The sequence below is a fragment of the Xyrauchen texanus genome, chromosome 46 (assembly GCF_025860055.1).
Source record: "Xyrauchen texanus isolate HMW12.3.18 chromosome 46, RBS_HiC_50CHRs, whole genome shotgun sequence".
Lineage (NCBI taxonomy): Eukaryota > Metazoa > Chordata > Actinopteri > Cypriniformes > Catostomidae > Xyrauchen > Xyrauchen texanus.
The window spans coordinates 25,372,376-25,393,296 of NC_068321.1; the positions used below are offsets into that span (position 1 = coordinate 25,372,376).

At 39.0% G+C, this 20,921-nt stretch overlaps 4 protein-coding genes across 5 annotated transcripts in view; 2 read left to right on the forward strand and 2 right to left on the reverse strand.

Moving 5' to 3' along the window:
* The window catches only part of best1 (bestrophin 1), a 10,560-nt gene extending 1,824 nt beyond the window's left edge, over window positions 1-8,736 (forward strand). The window contains exons 4-10 of one of the 2 annotated variants that reach the window (XM_052120047.1): window positions 1,272-1,505; window positions 2,380-2,534; window positions 3,782-3,859; window positions 4,634-4,786; window positions 5,252-5,332; window positions 6,635-6,786; window positions 7,055-8,736. In XM_052120047.1, coding sequence (XP_051976007.1) covers window positions 1,272-1,505; window positions 2,380-2,534; window positions 3,782-3,859; window positions 4,634-4,786; window positions 5,252-5,332; window positions 6,635-6,786; window positions 7,055-8,084 — 1,883 coding nt within the window. In that variant the 3' untranslated portion in view covers window positions 8,085-8,736. The remainder of the gene's footprint in view (window positions 1-1,271; window positions 1,506-2,379; window positions 2,535-3,781; window positions 3,860-4,633; window positions 4,787-5,251; window positions 5,333-6,634; window positions 6,787-7,054) is intronic. The other variant, XM_052120048.1, reaches the window with a different exon arrangement.
* Window positions 8,737-9,305: 569 nt separating this feature from the next.
* Window positions 9,306-12,405, reverse strand: fth1b (ferritin, heavy polypeptide 1b). The gene is made up of 5 exons (XM_052120059.1): window positions 12,223-12,405; window positions 11,510-11,615; window positions 11,255-11,401; window positions 11,047-11,172; window positions 9,306-9,646 (listed from the first exon to the last, which is right to left on the reverse strand). Exons 2-5 carry the CDS (start codon window positions 11,609-11,611, stop codon window positions 9,488-9,490), a joined length of 534 nt encoding a protein of 177 aa, XP_051976019.1. The 5' UTR covers window positions 11,612-11,615; window positions 12,223-12,405; the 3' UTR covers window positions 9,306-9,487.
* Window positions 12,406-13,132: 727 nt separating this feature from the next.
* LOC127638500 (uncharacterized) lies at window positions 13,133-16,556 on the reverse strand. The gene is made up of 2 exons (XM_052120057.1): window positions 16,453-16,556; window positions 13,133-15,824 (listed from the first exon to the last, which is right to left on the reverse strand). The coding sequence occupies exon 2, from the start codon at window positions 14,730-14,732 to the stop codon at window positions 14,055-14,057; it is 678 nt and encodes a 225-aa protein (XP_051976017.1). The 5' UTR covers window positions 14,733-15,824; window positions 16,453-16,556; the 3' UTR covers window positions 13,133-14,054.
* A 2,190-nt stretch (window positions 16,557-18,746) lies between these two features.
* plex9.2 (PML-like exon 9.2) lies at window positions 18,747-20,675 on the forward strand. The gene is made up of 2 exons (XM_052120056.1): window positions 18,747-18,857; window positions 19,861-20,675. Exons 1-2 carry the CDS (start codon window positions 18,761-18,763, stop codon window positions 20,508-20,510), a joined length of 747 nt encoding a protein of 248 aa, XP_051976016.1. The 5' UTR covers window positions 18,747-18,760; the 3' UTR covers window positions 20,511-20,675.
* The last annotated feature ends 246 nt before the right edge of the window (window positions 20,676-20,921 follow it).

A 20,921-nucleotide genomic window follows, 5' to 3' on the forward strand; every position in this document is an offset into this window, starting at 1 on the left:
TAAGGGTGCTTTCACACTAGCAATTTTGGAGCACACCCGGGTTCGAATGACGTCAAAGTTTGGTTTGTTTGGATGATGTGAACGCTGTTTTCCGAACACCTGCGCACCTACAAATCGCACCCGAGTCCACTTGAAAATGTGGTCTGGGGTATTGTCCAGTCCGGTTCACTGCTGATATGAATACAATCATAACAAATCGCCCAAGTGAACCAATTGATATGACTCCTGATCGCAATTATTAGCGTAAAATGCATTTCTCATACCTACTTGTCTTGAAATAAATCACCTTTAGAGAGCAGCTCCCATTCTTCACACCTCTTGCAACGTATCCGTATGCTAAAATGTTTCACATCATTGCACATTCAATGCATCCGTGGCAGACAAACACATGTTTCGTTCTGTGCATGGCAAGTTTTGATGGTTAATCCAAAAAGACAATCTTTAATACTTCACCTTACACAGTGAAACTGATGTCTTCTCGAGTTGTTACCTAGTTACAGTGTTAAACAGCTGCCCTCTTGTATTCATGTTGATGATGTAATCGGGCCGCGGTTCGAACCCCAATAATATAATGTGAACAGAGACCAGCGGGGGCAGCGGGAGGGTGAAGGAAACGAAGTTGGGTTCGGTCCAAGGAATCGAACCAAGTGTGAAAGCACCCTAAGATGCTGAGACTCAACATGAAATGTCATTCGCAATCCATTTTACAACTGTAATGTGATGTATTTCCAAGTAAAACAGGATATTTGATGGTTAAAAAAGGCGGGACTTAATTTTATCCATTAAGAATTGATTGGACGCTGAGGCCAGTTGTTGTCTGATTAACGTTTATACATGCTGTTTGAAGCATTATCTAGGTCTGTAAGTCCGACTTGCGACCATGGAGGGCATGCTGAGTGGCTCCAGCCAGGTCTCCTAAGCAACCAAATTGGCCCGGTTGCTAGGGAGGGTTGAGTCACATGGGGTAACCTCCTCGTGGTCGCTATAATGTGGTTCTCGCTCTCTGTGGGGCACGTGGTGAGTTGAGCGTGGATGCCGCAGAGAATAGCGCGAAGCCTCCACATGCGCTACGTCTCCGTGGTAACGCGTTCAACGAGCCACGTGAAAAGATGCCCAGGTTGACGGTCTCAAACGTGGATGCAGCTGAGATTCGTCCCACCAGGATTGAGTCACTACGCCACCACAAGGACCTAGAGTGCATTAGGAATTGAGCATTCCAAATTGGGGAGAAAAAGAAAAAATAAGTACTGACATTCAAAACCTCTTTACAGGTTTCTACGTGACTCTTGTGGTCTCTCGTTGGTGGGGTCAGTTCGAGAGCATCCCATGGCCGGATCGCCTGGCAGCGTTGGTTAGTGGACACGTGCGAGGCACTGATGAAGGGGCCAGACTCTTTCGCAGGAGTCTGGTGCGCTACGCCAACCTATCCGGCATCCTCATCTACCGATCGGTCAGCACTGCCGTCTACAAGAGGTTCCCAACCATGGGTCACCTTGTTCAGGCAGGTAAACCGTAGTCAACGCAAAGTCATTCGTAATTTGATTCCCCCAAAAACTGTAAACACTGTGACTCTGTGGCACTTTCAAAATATTCCTCTGTTAGTTAGAGAATCCTGACCATCTCAGCACAGCAACATCGGCTCAACCAATGGAGTGAGTTTGGGGGGGATTATCTGTTTGCCAACCAATGGAAGATGGGGTTTAGTGATGCTAGTATGGTAGAGGGATGGGGTCAGCTGATAATACAGTGGTACTTTCAAATGTCATGGTATTTATATGGTACTCCAATGTACTTTGTTGAATATCAGGGTATTAACATGGAACATGTCCAAAAACATAGTAAATCTGTGGCGCTCTTAAATGGTCTGTCCCTGGCAGTGACATATCGGAAAGATCTAGAGTATTGACTTGGGGCGGGAACATTTTGGGGCTACTTTGAGTTATGTGGCCTAGAACAGCAATTATAACTGTGTGGAAATCAGCTGGTGTTTTGCTGGTACCCTTCGGTGTCTGGTATTTAAACTCAAAGAGGAAACAACAAGGAATTATGGCCAGTTTCCTAAGAGCTTTGATACCCTTAAGTTATTAAAAGTGTGTAATTTCTGCACCACTACCCACACACAAAAAAAAGGAATTGCAAAATATAATGATTGATTCCAAACAGCTGCCATTGGTCAGAAAAATAGGTATTCTAACCCCCAAACTCATGCCATTGTTTGAGCCAAACATTGGCATGTCTGGATGCTCTTACAACCAGAGCCATTTTGTTTTAAAGTGCCACAGTGTTTAAAGTCTTCAGGAAGTCAATCTTGTCTTTATAGACTCAATTAGTCTGACTTTTTTTGTCCAAAAATCACTACACATCCTCTCCTCTCTTTAGGTCTGATGACCACTGAGGAACTGAGGCAGTTAGAGGAACTGCCCTCCCCACATAATAAGTTTTGGGTTCCGTGCATGTGGTTTGTTAGTCTCGCCATGAGAGCACGATCAGAAGGACGAATTAATAATGACGTCGCTATGACGGCCATCCTTAACGTAAGCAGGACCATTTTCTTTTGTCAAAACAAGAGTTGTAACACATGTCTAAAGATGTAATTATTTACCAGAAAATAAATATCATTAAATTAAATGTTTTATTATTTTCTTTACGTTATTTTATTCTACAATTTTGTTTTACTATTTTAATTCACATAAGACATTTGTATTATAATTCAAACGTTTCTCAAATTCTTCCAAATGCAAATGATCTAAGGTATGCCACATTTATTTTAAAGCTATAAAAACATTTTGGGGTGTATTTGTCCTATGGAACAAGTTGATACTTAAAAGTACGGAGCCCCTTAGAGGGCAGGGAGAGAACTTCGGTAATAACATGGCAAAATTGACCATGGTTTTACTTGAGTACCCAAATGTTAACCATGATATTCATAGTAAAACCATAGTAATAATAAAAGAAAACAAAAACATAAATTTGTGGTTATTTTTTAAATTGTATTTATATTTTATACCCTTTTCACCCCAATTTCGAATGCCCAATTCCCACTACTTACTAGGTCCTCGTGGTGGCGCGGTTACTCGCCTCAATCCGGGTGGAGGAGGACGAGTCTCAATTGCCTCTGCTTCTGAGACCGTCAATCCGCGGATCTCATCACGTGACTCTTTGTGCATGACACCGCGGAGACTCACAGCATGTGGAGACTCATGCTACTCTCCCCGATCCACACACAACTCACCACACGCCCCATTGAGAGCGAGAACAACTAATCACGACCACGAGGAGGTTACACCATGTGACTCTACCCTCCCTAGCAACCGGGCCATTTTGGTTGCTTGGGAGACCTGGCTGGAGTCACTCAGCACACCCTGGATACAGTATACTGTATTAAAACAATGGTTTCCACCCAAAAAAACAGTTACTACAAAACAGGTTTTCTAATGGTTGATTTTACTAGTAACCGTAGTTAAACTATACGATATGTATAGTGAAACCATAATAACCACAAAATTATAATTTTTATTACCATAGTTTTCGTTTTCCTGTACTATTACTATGGTTTTCTACGAACAGGTTAACAAGGTTAAAATAGTGTTGCTGAAGTGAAACCATGGTTTCAACATGCAAAGGCATGCAAAACGTATTGAGAGGGGACAGAAAACAATTTCAGGAAAAACTAAATCCCGCCCTGTCCTCTAAAGGGCTCCATATTAATGAGACATAACTGAGAACTCCATTAAGAGTCCCTCTGAGCAATTCAATGTTTCTCTGGGTTTTCTTCTGGTAGGAGTTGAATACATTGCGCTCTCAGTGTATGAGGCTGTACGGTTACGACTGGATCAGTCTGCCTCTCGTTTACACACAGGTTTGACAAGACTAGCTTCATGTTACTAGTACTAACAGTAGAGGTAGAACTAGCCGGACTAATGGCCTGTTTACTCCTGTCTGACCGTAACATTTCAGATTTCCCTGTGTAGATCCAAGCAGACTGTTTGATTAGAATAAACTTGATTTGTATTTCTTGAGTTCCTGATCTTAAATTATACAAAACTGTGCTGTTTTCTCCCATGACAAAGAATTTCACCAATCAGTTTTGTTTTGTGTCAAATAGTGTGTACAAGCTGTATCTAATATGATACATTATTATGCGTGAATGGAATGTACATGGGGGGGTTTCAGATTAGTTACCATGGGAACTTGTGATCTCTGATTGATTGGAATGTGCACTGGTGATCTCTGATTGGTTGCCATGGGCAATGGTGATCTCTGATTGGTTGCCATGGGCAATGGTGATCTCTGATTGATTGGAATGTTCACTGGTGATCTCTGATTGGTTGCCATGGGGAATAGTGATCTCTGATTGATTGGAATGTTCACTGGTGATCTCTGATTGGTTGCCATGGGCAATGGTGATCTCTGATTGATTGGAATGTTCACTGGTGATCTCTGATTGGTTGCCATGGGCAATGGTGATCTCTGATTGATTGGAATGTTCACTGGTGATCTCTGATTGATTGGAATGTTCACTGGTGATCTCTGATTGGTTGCCATGGGCAATGGTGTTCTATGATCTTCAATACTATGACTAATACTAAGTTATGGTAGTTTTAAACAGTATGTGTGCTGTACTTTCTGGTAGGTGGTAACTGTGGCTGTGTACAGCTTCTTTTTGGCTTGTCTGATTGGTCGGCAGTTTCTTGACCCCGCCCAAGGTTATCCAGGCCACAGCCTCGACTTCTACCTGCCGGTCTTCACCTTACTGCAATTCTTCTTCTATGTTGGATGGCTCAAGGTGTGTTATCTTATTATTAGTGGCCCTATCTAGGGACCAGAATCATAGAGACTTGTTGGTGGGGTCTTCTGACTTGAGTCTGTAAGCAAGCACCTCACAACCACATAGCAGCATGTTAAAAACCACTCAAAACAGTAGAAAATGTAAACATACAGTCAGACAGAACAAATGGACAACTTTTAGGCACGGGGTGTTTTATTAGGCAACTGATGACAGCATGTGTTTGGGCTGAGGCCCCAGCTCATAGTCAGAGCCTATAATAACTGTTTATTTAGAATAAAATTACTGTTAAGTACTTAATAATATGCGAAAGTAACTTGCTTATGCATACAAATTTAGGCACAATTACAGTGCAGCACAACCTCCATAATGATTTGACCACACTGACATAATGTAACTACATCAGTGCTAAAGATGTCTGAAAGATTATGATAAAGTCCGATAATGACATGACTGTTTGTTCAGGTGGCTGAGCAGCTCATTAACCCATTTGGCGAGGACGATGACGACTTTGAGACAAACTGGTTGGTGGACCGTAATTTACAGGTACAATTTTTAGCCTCACCCATGACATGTTTATCATCTAAGTGTTTCAAAAATGGCTGTATATTGCCTGAGTTGAATTGTTTACTTTATGACAGTTGATGTGTCATATGTACAATTTTACAAAAAATATAATTACATAAAACCACTAGTTTTGGATCACGTAAGCCAATATCACAGAACACTGGGATTTGAAACATACAAAAATAACTGTGTTTTTAACACCTTATGGCCTTCTATGTGTTACTCAGTGAGGCGAGTAAAACACAAGTGCAGATATTTATTGGAAAAATAACAGACAATAATAACAGAATAAAAGGCACTTTACAAGGGACCCAATCAAAACATGACATGACTTAAGACCAATACTTAAAAACAATGCAAAATACCAAGATTGGTGTTAAAAATTCAAAAATACAAACCAAACCAACCGCGACAGTTAGGCATAACTTTCAAAATAAAAGACACGAAATCCTGATAAAAAAAAATAAATTAAATAAAAAATAATAATAATAAAAATTATTTACAAAATTATATATATATATATATATATATATATATATATATATATATATATATATATATATATATATATATATGTGTGTGTGTGTGTGTGTGTGTGTGTGTGTGTGTGTGTGTGAGAATGTGTGTATAAAATAAAAAATAAAGAAATCATGCAAACTGTTATATATATAATATGTGCAGATTCATCGATATATGTGTTATATGTACTGTAAAAAAATAATAATACAAATAATAATATATATATATATATATATATATATATATATATATATATATATATATATATATATGTGTGTGTGTGTGTGTGTGTGTGTGTGTGTGTGTCTGTATAAAATAAAAAATACAAAAAAATCATGCAAACTGTTTTATATATATATACACATATATAATATGTGCAGATTCATCGATATATATATATATATACTGTTAAAAAAACTGTAACAAAAACTGTAAAAAATAAATAAAAAATTATATATATATTTGTGTCTGTATAAAATAAAAAATACAAAAATCATGCAAAATGTAATATATATAATATGTGCAGATTCATCGATATATATATATATATATATATATATATATATATATATATATATATATATATATATATATATATATATATATACTGTTAAAAAACTAACAAAAACTGTAAAAAATAAATACATATAATATATATATCTCTATATATGTGTGTGTGTATAAAATAAAAAAGACAAAAAATCATGTAAACTGTTACAGAAAGCATTGATGAAATCATAAAAAATGTGTTTGCTTTTTCAGGTGTCTCTACTGTCAGTGGATGAGATGTATGATCTGGTTCCTCTGGTTGAGAGAGATAAATACTGGAATGAATCTGAACCACAGCCGCCGTACACAGCTGCTAGTGCAGAACACCGCAAACCATCATACATGGGGTCTGCTCTGGACATCAGGTGAGGACACACACTTAGACCCAATCATATTCAAAGAATATTAAGAAAGTAAATAGGGTCAGTTTTGACCTTAAACCAATCATCGTGACAATTTTCTTACAAAGAAAAATTTAAACATTGCATACATCAGTACATTTAAAATGGAAAATAAAAATATTTTCAAGACTTGAAAATGATTTTGTCTAACAGAACATCCTCAAGGTCAGTTTTGGACACATGATCACTGTGAGATAAATGCAAGGTTAAAGATACTCCCTTTCTCTCGCAGTGTTCCCAAAGAGAAAATGGAATTCCAGCACAATCTGGAGCAGATTAAGGAACATGAAGAGGCCAACCATTCCACTCCTTTCCTGGGCAGCTTGAGTCACCTTCTAGGCGTCCAGTCCCCTAGTGTCCACCGCTCAACTCCCTCATCCCGAGTCTCCCTCCTGCGGCGTCGCCCTCAAGCTCCTTTCTCTCGTTTTCCCCTTTACCTCCACCCCGGAAGCTCTCCAATGCCCAACCATGTCCGGAATGCTACAGAACATGACATGGCAGAGGACGCCTTCTCCTCCATGCCTCTATACGAAAGACCTGGATTTTACAGCTGTCCTCAAACACCTATCCACTGCGTACCACCGCCCATTCCACGCCCAAGACCTCGAAGAGTGCAGGGAGACTGTGTAAACAGCTCTGGCTCCCTGGCACAAACTCTTGTGGGGTCACAAGTCCTGGCTCCACCAGATACGCCTGGGAATCTGCCGCCACCTCCTTCATCCGCCTTCCCTTGGGTGGGCGAAGACAGTGAACATTCAGCGGTTCCCACTTTCTCCTTCCCTGACCCCGTGCCTGAGTTGAGCATGTTACCCAAAGCACGGCCAAGTCAAGGGCTGTTGTCGCGCTGTCCCCTACCTCTGCGACTCTCTCTGGACACATCGCCATCTGGAGAGGGGCAGTCAGCACCCACAAGTGCTCGGATTGTTGGGGCACCAGGGGAGAGGGTGTTTTCATTTACACCTCCATTGTGGCCACAATCTCAGATGAACACCGCCAGTTCAGGGAGTGTAAATGCGGCAACAACGACAAATAGTACCAACAACATCAACAGTACGGGAAACCTGTGCAACGGCACTGCAAATATCCCCTGGCCAATCAACAGAATCAACACAGCAAACACAGTCAATTTTGTCAATACAAGTCCCCCCGCGACTCGGCAGATAGCCAATCAGCACAACTCGCCCAATGACTCTGGGATCTCATTGGCTGATGGGGAACTGTTGGGTAGGGGGCGTGCTGGCGTGAAAACTAGCTCTGAGTGAGCAGGACCTCCTGTGATCCACATTTCTATGTGATTGGTCAGCCAATGTTTGTTTGTCATAATAGAGCACAATAGTCTGTTTCGGCCAACAAAGTGCACCAAAAGAGCTCTGCAGCATCCGCCCATTCCCATTCCCACTGTAAATTACGCAATCGAGTCGCTCTCTGTACACTTTAAAACGACTTATATATTTGTATGTGTCTGTATATTTTGCAATAAAGTTCAAATATATTTCTATAGTTATAATCAGAAACTTCAAATCAATAGTTTTGTATTTTTCTGTTGTTGTACTTTGATTACGTTATTCCAAATGTTTCATGGGATTGTAGTTCATTCCCTTATTAAAAGATGTTAAGTAGCCAGTCTTGCACCTTTTGTCTTTTTGTGTGATTTTGCGCTCAATGGCCGTTCCTACTGTTAGATGATCTCCCATTGTTTACATGCATTGCATTGCATTGCTGCTCATTTGCATAAAGTTAAACTATTCCCAACTTTGGAATGGTAACAGCTGCGGAAACTCATGTGGCTTTAAAGAAAACTTCCGGATTTGGACTAAGACGTATATTAAACGTGATCTGTAATTCTTCCGTCTTGACTTACGCACTTCCCAAACTGTCACTGGTGCACAACCAACTTCTCAAACATAATGCATCATGGGATTTCAACAGAATTAAACTGTTTGGTACCAACCTGCGGCTTCCACGCAAAGTCTGTTGCCTGATTCCTAATTCTCAGAATGACACTTTGTTGTTGCAAACTAGTATGCAGTATGGTATGATAAACATTTCAAGTATAGTGCTATATTGCTGTCACATGACCTGATTATGTTATGTGTTAAATTCAGTAAGCGGTGTGTAAAACTGCATTTGTGTAAAAATGTCTTGGCTTTTAGCAATGCAATCAAATATTGTGCCAAGGAAAAAGGAGTAAGTAATCTGGAAATATATGTTTGCAATGGAGAGCTGTGCATTCTGGTCTAGCTTATGTTTTTCCTGGCACATTTTACACACACTTAAATCAGTATTCAGCATGACCTTCAGGATTTATGCATGCATAATAAATGAGGCACCTACTTCATAAATTATGCATGTATGTCTCAGGTTTCTCACTTTCCTCATCGCCATTTATGCATCTACACAATAAATATTTCATAATATTTAAAATGTTTTTTTTTTTTTTTAACTTGAGTAGAAAGAGGACACACAACTCTGAACATTTTATATGTTTTTATTGCGATCAACTCAATTCAATGATTAAAAACAGAACATTGTTGATGTTTTAAGGATTCTTTGATGTATTTAATGCTTTTGGACAATAATTATGGCATAGTGTTTTTGGACTGCTGGCCACTAGAACTATGGTTTATAGTATGTTTGGGCAGAATGTCCAATAAATAAATATTGTCTAAGAGCTTTCCTTTCCCAGAGTGTGTCGGTCAAACAGATATTCTGCCATGCTGTTCTGAGGCGCGCCCATCCTCCGCAGACTGCCCACCCAATCAGCAAGCGTCTTAATAGACTTCACCTGCTCGTCCAAGTAATGGGTCTCCAGGAAATCACAAACCTACAAACCAAAAAGACATGTTAAATTCAGCCGATACAGTTGTGAAAGTGGCACTTACCGATGAGGGAAAACGCTTTGAAACCAGCAGACTTTGACATCTGAGACATCAGTATGATATCCACTAATTGAATTAAGATTAAAATCCCAATATAGCCTTGAGCGATTACTAAAACTTAAAAGGCTATGTTTAAAAATATAGTCTGCATTCAGTGCTTCAGTCAGCGCTGTGCGAGCAAGTGGCACCCTCTAGTGGTCTCGACAACATTATCCTTTATCCATTATACTATACTATACTATAATATAGAATTTTAAAAGGGGATTTTTTTCCTATGGTTTAAATGCTTTATTTTTCCATGATGTGGTTGACATTTCCGTGGAATTGCCCAACATATGCATAATATGAATTTGTAATGTTTTATCATATGCAGTACATACATGTAAAATGCGAGTTCTGTTATTTTGAATGGCAAAAACAGAAGTGCCAATATATTCTAGAAGTATAAAATAACCTTTTTTTCATATCAATCATCACGTTATCAGATTGTTATTTTTTGTAGCTGTATTCTAAGAACAGTGATAAAAGCTTTTGTACCTCTTTGTATTTGTTCTACCTCATATTTTAAGTATAATTTCAAAGTACACCAACGATCTGGTGACAAAATAAGGTAAGTGGCAAAATATTTGTATCGGCATATAGGTTTTTGTTAAAATTGGTATTGACCGGGTGCCTGGGACTATCACCCCTGGAGTCGCGAGTTTGAATCCAGGGCGTGCTGAGTGACTCAAACCAGGTCTCCTAAGCAACCAAATTGGCCCGGTTGCTAGGGAGGGTAGAGTCACATGGGGTAACCAAATTGGCCCGGTTGCTAGGGAGGGTAGAGTCACATGGGGTAACCAAATTGGCCCGGTTGCTAGGGAGGGTAGAGTCACATGGGGTAACCAAATTGGCCCGGTTGCTAGGGAGGGTAGAGTCACATGTGGTAACCAAATTGGCCCGGTTGCTAGGGAGGGTAGAGTCACATAAGGTAACCTCCTCGTGGTTGCTATAATGTGGTTCTCGCTCTCGGTTGGGTGTGTGGCGAGTTGTGCGTGGATGCTGCGGAGAATAGTGTGAAGCCTCCACACACGCTATGTCTCCGTGGTAACGCGCTCAACAAGCCACGTTATAAGATGCGCGGATTGACAGTTTAAGATGTGGAGGCAACTGAGATTCGTCCTCCGCCACCCAGATTGAGGTGAGTCACTGCGCCACCATGAGGACTTAGAGCGCATTGGGAATTGGGCATTCCAAATTGGGGAGAAAATTAAAAAAAGTATAATAAAAATGTATGGGCCAAACATTTTCATATTGGTGCATCCCTACTTGTGAACTGATGTTTTGTGTGTCTTTATTTACTCACATGTGGATCGTTGTGTTGAGTTGCCACCTTGTGAAGTTCCAGTAATGATAAGTTAACACTCTTTTCCAGAGCCAAAGCACATTCCAGAGCTTCCACACCACTTCCCCACTCATCCCGATCTGGCTTCTACACACATCAACATATACTGACTCCAATTGTTTTTCAGGAAAGCTCGGTTTATTTTAAATAAGAGAGAGTTGTTCTCTACCTTGATGTCCTGCAGGTAGATTCGTCCTCCTCTTTGGTTCTGTAGACTCATCAATTTCTCTGCATGTTCTCGCTCCTCTTTGGCCTGCTCGTGGAAAAACTTGGCAAAATTCGGCAAAGCTTTGTCATCCCTGTCAAAGTAAAATGCCTGGAAAGAAGAACAGTCAGATTTGAACCCGTAAGACACACTTTGTTCTATTAACTGGGAATGCCATCCAAATCATAATAGTAATATAACAGATGTCTGCTGTCTCACCATGGACAGGTAGACATATGAGGCGTACAGCTCCAGGTAAATCTGTCTGTTAATGGCCGCCTCGCACTCCTGGTGAAAGTTCTGCCTCACCTGAGAACTCATGATTCTATAAACACACACAGATCATTAAATATCCCTGCTGGAAAATACATTTAAACCAGCCTGAGAGGGTTTGCTGATCTTTGCTGGTCTCCCAGCCTGGCCAGCATCTAGACCAGATCAAACCTTGTATTAGTGTTATGAAATATATTGGTGAGCAAACATGTCCATAATTACCTTTTTTATTTTGTTTTTAATTTGAATTGCCCTTTATTGGTAGCATATTTTTTTTTCTCTTCAATCAATCAATTTTTATGCCATATTTTCCCAAAGAAAATAAGCAGTTATTATAACATTACAATAATTGATGCTCCATTTCCATTTAAGCATATGAGCTCTAGTGTGAACAATATCGGTAGATTCCGAATGTTCATTAATTATTATTATTTTTTAAAGACATTGCATAGGTTGCAATATTTAAAACATGTACTTAAAAAAAAAAACACAATAATAATTGTATCGCAGATGGGTTGCATATAAATATAATGTAAAAATAATGCAAACAACAACAACAAAAAAATCGAATCTAGTGCAAACCATAGATATAAAACACTAGATGTATTGATATGTAAATGAAACCTCTATGTTTACTGAATATGGATTGACATACTTACCCTGAGTATTTCTGTTTAAATGTAAATGTAAGACAGGACTCCAAATGTACGACAAAATCCAAAGCGTGAGATAAAAACAGAGCTTTTGAACGGAGTGTGAGTTAAAAAGATCAGCAATGGACTGAATATACGGGTCCGTTGACATACATAAGCAAGCACACGCACGTTATACTATTCATAATCCTGAAGGTCACTTTTCAAAATAAAAGTGATTATTAAAATAAAATAAAAAATAAATTCTACAAATAAATTATTAAATTATATAAAAACATTTGAAAAGTCAGAAATACATTAATACACACAATAAAACATATACATATGAACGTTTTTAAAAACACGTGGTTTCTGACCTCCAGTCCACCAAGTGGCGCTGTTTGGTGTCCTAGACTCGAAATTACAGATCCCGCAATGCTGAAGGGTTCTGCTACTATGGAGGAGACTTAGCTCATAAATATGAATGATTTATTTATTTTTAACCTCGTTTTTTATTTTCTCCTTCATTTCTTTATTAACTTGACCTTATTTAATTTCCATATAACTCTGAGTGACATTGCATGGCAAACCTCTTGGAGTTCAGTCTTTTTTTTATTTTTTTAATAACAATTTATTGGCATGATTGTGTTAACACACAATATTGCCAAAGCATCAATACTAACAAATAAGTAATGACAAAAAAAGAGAGAATAATTATAATAAAGCAGTAACAAATAAAATACAAATATAATTCAAATAAGGTGCCTTGTTACAATCAAATAATAATAATAAATAGTAACAATATACACTACACAATATAATTCAAAATAACATTTTATTGTATTTCACTGATTCTTGACAGTCGGGACAAAACACGTTTTAAAAAACTTTTTAAAAAAATACACACTATATCAATTAGAGTTGTATGTTTCTGCAGAGAAAGGTCTTCGCTATTTAACCATGTAAAGGAACAGGTTCTAAATAAAAACACATTTTTAACAAATAAACATGTTTCCCTTCAGAACTGGATTTGTGTCAACTCCGTCAGACACACTAAAAAAGTTTACAATTTTAATTCTTCCAATCCAACAAGAATCTAAAGTTCTGAAGTATATTGTAATAACGTTTAGTTACTCTGATATGTAAAAAAAAATACAATATATAAACTTAAGTTGTGATTTCACACTATTCTGAAAACTCAGATTTCTAAATATTTGCATTTTCAAACTTTGATTTTAATTTCAATATTGTAAAAACAAATTCCTTAAATAAATAAAACATAAGATGTAGATCAGATGGTCCTTTATTACAAAAACAACAAACTGAAGGAAGAACATTTTTTTCCCCAAAAAATTAACAAAAACATATATCCAACGCTGTTGACAAAAAATATGTGTGCATTGTGATTATTGAACAGATGTGCTCTTTAAACTACTACTAAAACTACTCCTTGTTATTAGAGTATTGAACTTACTGTAAAGCAAACTATTATAAATATATTGCACATACACCGTTTCCAACTATCAAAAAAAAAACAATAAGGGAAACCAGGGGCCCTCCTCCCCCTCTGTTTTCATTTACCTCCCCTATACCACTTCCTGCTCTCCTTTTTCTCATCCACCTCTTCCTTTCCTCCTTTGTAAGAAGCCATTTACTTTAAAGTGGCGTGTGTGTGTGTGTGTGTGTGTGTGTGTGTGCGTTTGGGTGTGTTGGATGTGTGATTGCCCTGCACTGCCTACTTTATACTGGGTGTGATCTTACATTGACATTCCTTGACAACAATACTGCAACATATAATCTGTAGTTTAGAATCAGGTTCAATTAGCTTACTTAAGATTTCATTTTTGTCTAACCTGCGCTTATGCCTTGAGCAGCAGGCGTCGGACATGCACACGCTCTATGAAGTCCATCACATCAGGGGCTATGCTGTAGATCTCTCGTTTTCTTAATTTGACTGGTGATGCATTTCCCATTAGTTTCACTATGATGTCTTTAACTGGGCAGAAACAGACATCCTTTGTGAGAAGCTTAGGCTGATAATTTGCTGTTGGACCATGGGGATGCAGAAACTCCACTTTTACATCTTGATGCTCAGTATCCACAGCAATGGTCTTGGCTAGCCACCAGTGGTCATCATATACTACTGCTAGCCAGTCTCCATTATTAAGGCTGCTAACAGTCGTCACTGTCACAGTACCCTCAGGACCTTTCAGAGGCTCCTCATCCAACTCCTCCTCCATTACATCTTCCATTTCCATATCCTCTTCCCCCCCTCCCATCTCTTTTTCCATCTCCTCCAACAACATGGCCAAAGGTCTTTTCTTCCCTGCCCTCCTTGTATCACTCTGCTGTTCCTCTGGGTAGCCATGGAAATAGAAGGTAGCTGGGCTGAAGCACTGGCAAACCAACATCTTGCTGCAAAAGCAGGATATTTGTCTGTGCTGGATCCTGTTCTCATGTGGGATGACCTGGTGTATTCGTCTGGTTGAGGGAACCTGTTTGAGAGGATGCATCAGAAGTGTATCATATCTTTGCATGTCTTCTTCTGCAATGTGATACAGCTGAATGCTCTTCAGACTGTTTGAGACCTTTTCAAAGAATGTGTGTCCATCTGTCACATCATCTCCTCTCAGGACCAGGTTGTCAGCTGTTCTCTTCACTGTTCCGCCAATGCCGTCTGGTGTGCCCTTACCATGGGAAGTGCGGAAGAAGTTCCATGTTGCTCTTTCAAACCCAAGTGTAGGGGGGATACAAGACAGAAGGAAAAAAATATATTTTTGTTCTTATACTGTTTAATTGGACCATCAGACCAAAAGAGCACGGTGGTGACCTGTGGATATCTCGTTTTGATATCTTTTAGGACTGGATCCATGTGTGTCCAGATTGCTGCAGCATCCGGTCTCTTTGACTCTGAAAGTGTGCAAAACCCTGCCTTTCCACCCTTAATGTAATACATTCCGGTGTGTAGCGTTATCTGTGGCAGATTTTGTCCAAAATGGCAGGCCTGTACTTCAGATTGATACTTGCATCTCCAGGATTCTGAAAAGTCAACGTGAACAATTGCTGTACTTTCTTCATAAGTCTCAATTGTGTTTCTGTATGCTTTTGACTGGTTTTGCACTAAACACACATGTGTTGTGGTTTCATTTCTGAGTATTTGCTCATAGAGTTTGATGAGCTCTGAAAGACTGCCACTGTGTTGGACGAGTTTAGTGTGGATTCCATTGACTGTCTCTTCTTGAACTCTCTCCCACTGCTTCCACTGAACATGGATTTTGTCTTGCTCTTGGGTTGTATTCTTGAATATCCTGATCTTGCGGACTATCTGGAGGGGTGTGTGCCTTCAGCACTGCATCTTCATTGGATCTTTTCTCTCTGGACCTTTTCTGTGCCTCTCTCCAATACTTTCTCCAATTCCTCTTTGCCCTGTCTCCCATCTCGTCTATTTGTATTACTTTTTTGTCTTTAACTCTCTTCTTCCACCTTTGTCTTTCCTTCTCTTGCATAGCATGCTTGCTCTCTTGGTCACGGTTTAATTTTTCTCTTCTCTTTCGTTGGTACTCTCTATTTCTTCTCCTTTGCTCCTCAACTGACAATTTCTGTCCAGCCATGCTTTCCTACAAAACAAACTGAAATAAAGAAAAATGTACTTGAATAAGACTATAGAATCAGATTTTTATTATCGTGATAATTTTTGTTGGCCATATCGCCCAGCCCTACACTGGCTTCTCATTTCTCTATCTCTGTCTCTACATATATAAATATATATATTAAAGTGCTGGCAAAGTTACACATTACACAATAATAAGCAGACCACTGCCTCCCCATTCTCTACAAGTCAGATGCGTATGGTTAAATAATGTAATGCATGCTATGTATGTGCATTCATGTGTAAATAAAACCCTGAAATAACAGTTTAACCCTTCACTATATTCACAAATAATATTATATTCGCACATTAAGAGGTTATTGTTGGATAGGTCAACTCCGTCAGACATAGAACCTGATGGAGTTGACGTCTGACGGATTTGACCTAAGGGCTTGTATTTTCCCGCCAAAACATGTATTGTACACTGCAGTTAGCTAGTTTTTCCTCAGTTGCTAGCTGTCCCAATAACCTCACTAAAATGCTTAAATTCAATCCACTATGGTTTTAAAAAAGTATCTTAACAGAAAGATGGTATTGACATGGTGCAGCTGTGACCATAGGAATATTGACATTGTTTGTCTAAAATATAAAAAAAATGTCAAACGTACCAGAGCATGTGTCTCAGTGCTGCATTCACCACAGTAGTGATGTGTCGTTCATGAACGATTCGTTCATTTTGAACGAATCTTTAATATGACTCGGGACTACCGAGTTGTCTCAGAGAGTGATTCGTTCATTTTGTGTCATCGCATAAGGTACATGAAGTCATAAATGATTAGTTCATCTTTCGCGATTCTTCGGGTTCGGCCGGGTCCGAGTCTTTCGTTCTTCCTGTCAGTCCCATAGAGACTATGCTGCTGTCAGTACCGGAAAGAGAAATGATTAGTTCGTCTCTTCGGTTTCGAGTCGTTCGTTCTTCAAGTCAGACTCACAAACCCATAGCACTATGCATTTTGCATATTGTGATTTAAGTTATATGGTTATGCTCTGTGGCTTTATAGTGTCCTTTTCATTCTTATTTATTTTTTATTTATTTTTATTTAATTCCTTTTTGGATAGTTATCCAATTTTTTTTAAAGCATTGTTGGCAAAAAATAAACAAACAATAAACATCCAGTCAATATAGTGTGTACAGTGTTGTAATAAGCTATGTTACAAAGGTGTAGGTTTCATAGGTTTATTAAATAACTGCATATTTAAGTTATATACTGTGACTTTTCACAAAACAACTCGTAGACTTTTTAGGTGATTTTTTATGGACTAAAAAACATAGTGAATGGAAAAATGCATGAATACTACATTCAATGTTATAGAAAAGAATCTTCATGACAGAAATTCACAAATACATATGAAAAAAGATACAATTTGAGACCAGAAACGTAACATGTAACTGTAAAAGTAAAAATCAAATAAAAAAACTAACTACAACATGTTTGTAAGAATGATGTGAATTATGAACTAGGTTAAGTATTTAATAGGGCTGTCACGTGACAAAAGAACGAAGGACTCAGACTCGAAAGATGAACTAATCATTTCTGTCTCTGCATAGTGCTATGGGTTTGTGAGTCTGACTTGAAGAACGAACGACTCGAACCGAAGAGACGAACTAATCATTTCTCTTTCCGGTACTGACAGCATAGTCTCTATGGGACTGACAGGAAGAACGAAAGACTCGGACCCGGCCGAACCCAAACCCGAAGACTCGAGAGTCGAGACTTGAACTAATCATTTATCTTTCCGGATCCGGACCGGTATGCTGCACGTGCATGCAGTCAGTGAGTGCATTGGCTGCTGTGTCACACCACACGGCCCACACACAGACACTGACGAGTCGACATCGACAACTAAGTATTTTTAACGTTTTGAAGTTCGAACCCGATGACACAAGAGGCGGAGAAAAAGGAGGTGAGGTGAACTAACTGCAATAGCTTAAACTTAAGACCCAATTAATAAATTAACATTTCGGTTTCTTATAAATTGGCTTTGGCTGCATTACCCTATAGTTTATTTTTATTTATTTATTTCAAATTGAATCAACATTTTCGTAAGTAGACTACTTGATGTTTTGGGCTATTTAACATGACATTTAATTATATTCTGCTGAAATGAACGAAATGAACGAAATGACTCGAAAAAAGATTCGTTCATTTTGCTGAACGAGACTCAAAGATCCGAGTCAGTAAAATGATCCGAACTTCCCACCACTACACCACAGACAGGGAGATGAAAGGGGTCCTCAATGATATAGCTGACCATGCTATTTCCTGATTTAAAGAGCTTTATGAAAAAATCTGACGGAGTTGACAGAAACTGAGGACACAACTTTAATAGGCAGATATTTATGGAAAATATTGTTTGATGTTCACTTCATACGTTGTTTTTTTATATTTATACCCCTTATTTTTTATTTGATATATATGTTTTCACAATTGTAGAGCTTTTTTTAAGTTTTTTGGGATGGTTAATATTGTAACCTCTTGCTGAGGACAAGTGCAATAACATGGACCATCTAACCAAAGACCATACATTTAAACAACTTTTCCCCAAAAAGATAAAAAAGTTTATTCTAAAAATCAGATAGGTATATACAATTCCTTTAAATTTAACTTTGTAAGTATGTCATACATGATGAATTTCTTAATTTTTGCTATAAATTAGACTTTTCTATGTGGGACATGTTTTGTCCCGACTCTCAAGAATCAGTGATTTACGTAAAAACATCATAACGTTATATTTACCGTCACTAAACGTAATTAATATTCATAAGACACGCCCTCATAATCACAGGACTCTTCCATTCGCCAGCTAAAAAGCGCCCTCTGACCATTGTCTTCTTCTCAGCCAATCACGAAAGCCTACCGGGCGAACGACACGCAACGTAATTAATATTCATGCGACAAGCCTTCACCGTAGCAGATGGCACGCAACAAAATAAAAGTAAGAATGGACTGTAGCTCAAGCTCTTTGAATCCACGCTGTACGGTGTTTTTTGATTTAGAGACAACTGGCCTAGGTATGTGGCTTTTATAAACATGTAATCTTTATTAAACAATTAGAAGAGTGTGAAATGAATGCAGGTATGCTCATGGTTGAAAAATAGGCGTCTCAATACTGTGATATCAAAAGGTAGCATATTTTGCCTCACAACTTTGGGCAGCATATTCTTAAATCAGTGTGTGCTGCATGTACAGAACCATTTTTGTGCATCATTGTCTTCAAAATCTAGTGTGCTGCCAACTTGGACACAACTTTCAGGCATCTTAGACTTTTGGGCATCTTAGTCTTAAAATCTTGTGTGCTGCCTACTTGGTCACCACTTTGGGCATCTTAGTCTTATAACCTAATGTGCTGCCTACTTAGAAACCCTTTTTGGGCATCATTGTCACAAAACCTAGTATGCTGCCTACTTAGACACCATGTTTAGGCATCTTAGTCTTAAAATATAGTGTGCTTCCTACATGTGCACCACTGGGCATCTTGGTCTTAAAACCTAGTGTGCTGCCTACTTGGTCACCACTTTGGGCATCTTAGTCTTATAACCTAATGTGCTGCCTACTTAGAAACCCTTTTTGGGCATCGTTGTCACAAAACCTAGTATGCAGCCTACTTAGACACAACTTTTAGGCACCATAGCCTCAAAACCTAGTGTGCTGCCAAATTAGACAGCACTTTTGGGTATCTTCGTCTCAAAACCTAGTGGCCTGCCAACTTAGACACCACTTTTGGGAATCTTAGTCTTAAAATCTAGTGTGCTGCCATCTTGGACTCCAATTTTAGGCATCTTAGTTTTAAAACCTAGTGTGCACATAGACCATTTTTGGGTATCTTGGCCTTAATTAGCATTTTTTGGGCATTATTGTGTCCAAACCTAGTGTGCTGCCTAATTAGACATCATAATAATCATAATGGCTATATGATGCACAAAAGTTTTGTCTAGGTATGGTCAGGATTTGTTGAGTTTGATCTACAGGGCTGAAATTTGTTTTGTTCTTTTTGCATCTGTTTTGATCCTCCAGGTCCCTCATGTGAAATTGTCCAATTGGCCGCAGTGAGTGGAGAACACACTTTCAACCTTTTCATGGTTCCCCGTTGCCGGATGCAGCCTGGAGCATCTCGAGTTACGGGTTTCAGGGTGAGACGCCAACGTCTGTTTCTCCACCGCAGGCCGGTGCTCACCAGCTCTCTCCGAGAAGCTCTAGTTTCCTTCATAACGTTTCTCCAGATGTTGGGTCGCCCGCTCCTGGCGGGCCACAACATTCGCAGGTTTGACTGTCATGTTTTGGCCAGAGCTCTGGATGAGTTCAACTTGAGGTCAGACTTCCAGAATGGGGTTTCTGGATTCGTCGACACCCTTCCTCTCGCCCGACAGCTTCTCAAATACAGCGGACTCCAGAGCTTCAAGCAGGAGAACTTGGTTAAGACCATCCTGGGTGTTTCTTATGCAGCTCACAATGCTCTAGAGGATGTGCTAGCCCTGCAGAAGCTCTACCGGGCCCTCACGCCCACAGCCAATCAGATTCAACAGCACATATTTACTCTAGACTCATTGGCCATTGCTGCTGTCAATCAAGCTCCAACAAGACCGTCAGAACAGAGCGGTTTATGCGAGCACCTCAGTAAAGCTGTGGAGATCACAGAAGACAACAGACCACACAAACCTCTGTAAACGTCCAACTGGTCTGGGATCAGAAACTCAGACCTCCTCTATTTATAACAGTATTTATAAGACCCTCTATAGACTTTTATAACAAATGGAAAAAAAGTCTAGTTTGAACTTGTTTTAAGATCATTTATATTATTTTGTGTAGTTTTAACCTAAGAATATCGATAGTGTTGCAGTTCTTTAATAAATAGATTTATTGCATGATGTATTTTATTCAATGTCAACATTTATTGTGCAATATTTGCTTGCTTGAGTTAATTAGACATTTTGGGTCATGTTAGTCTCAAAACCTAGTGGACTCCCAACTTAGACACACCTTTTTAGTATAAATGTTAACTCTGATCCAGTAATTGCCAGGCAGTTAAGAATGATTATGAGGAATTTAACCGTTGCCTGAGAAACATATTGGATAAG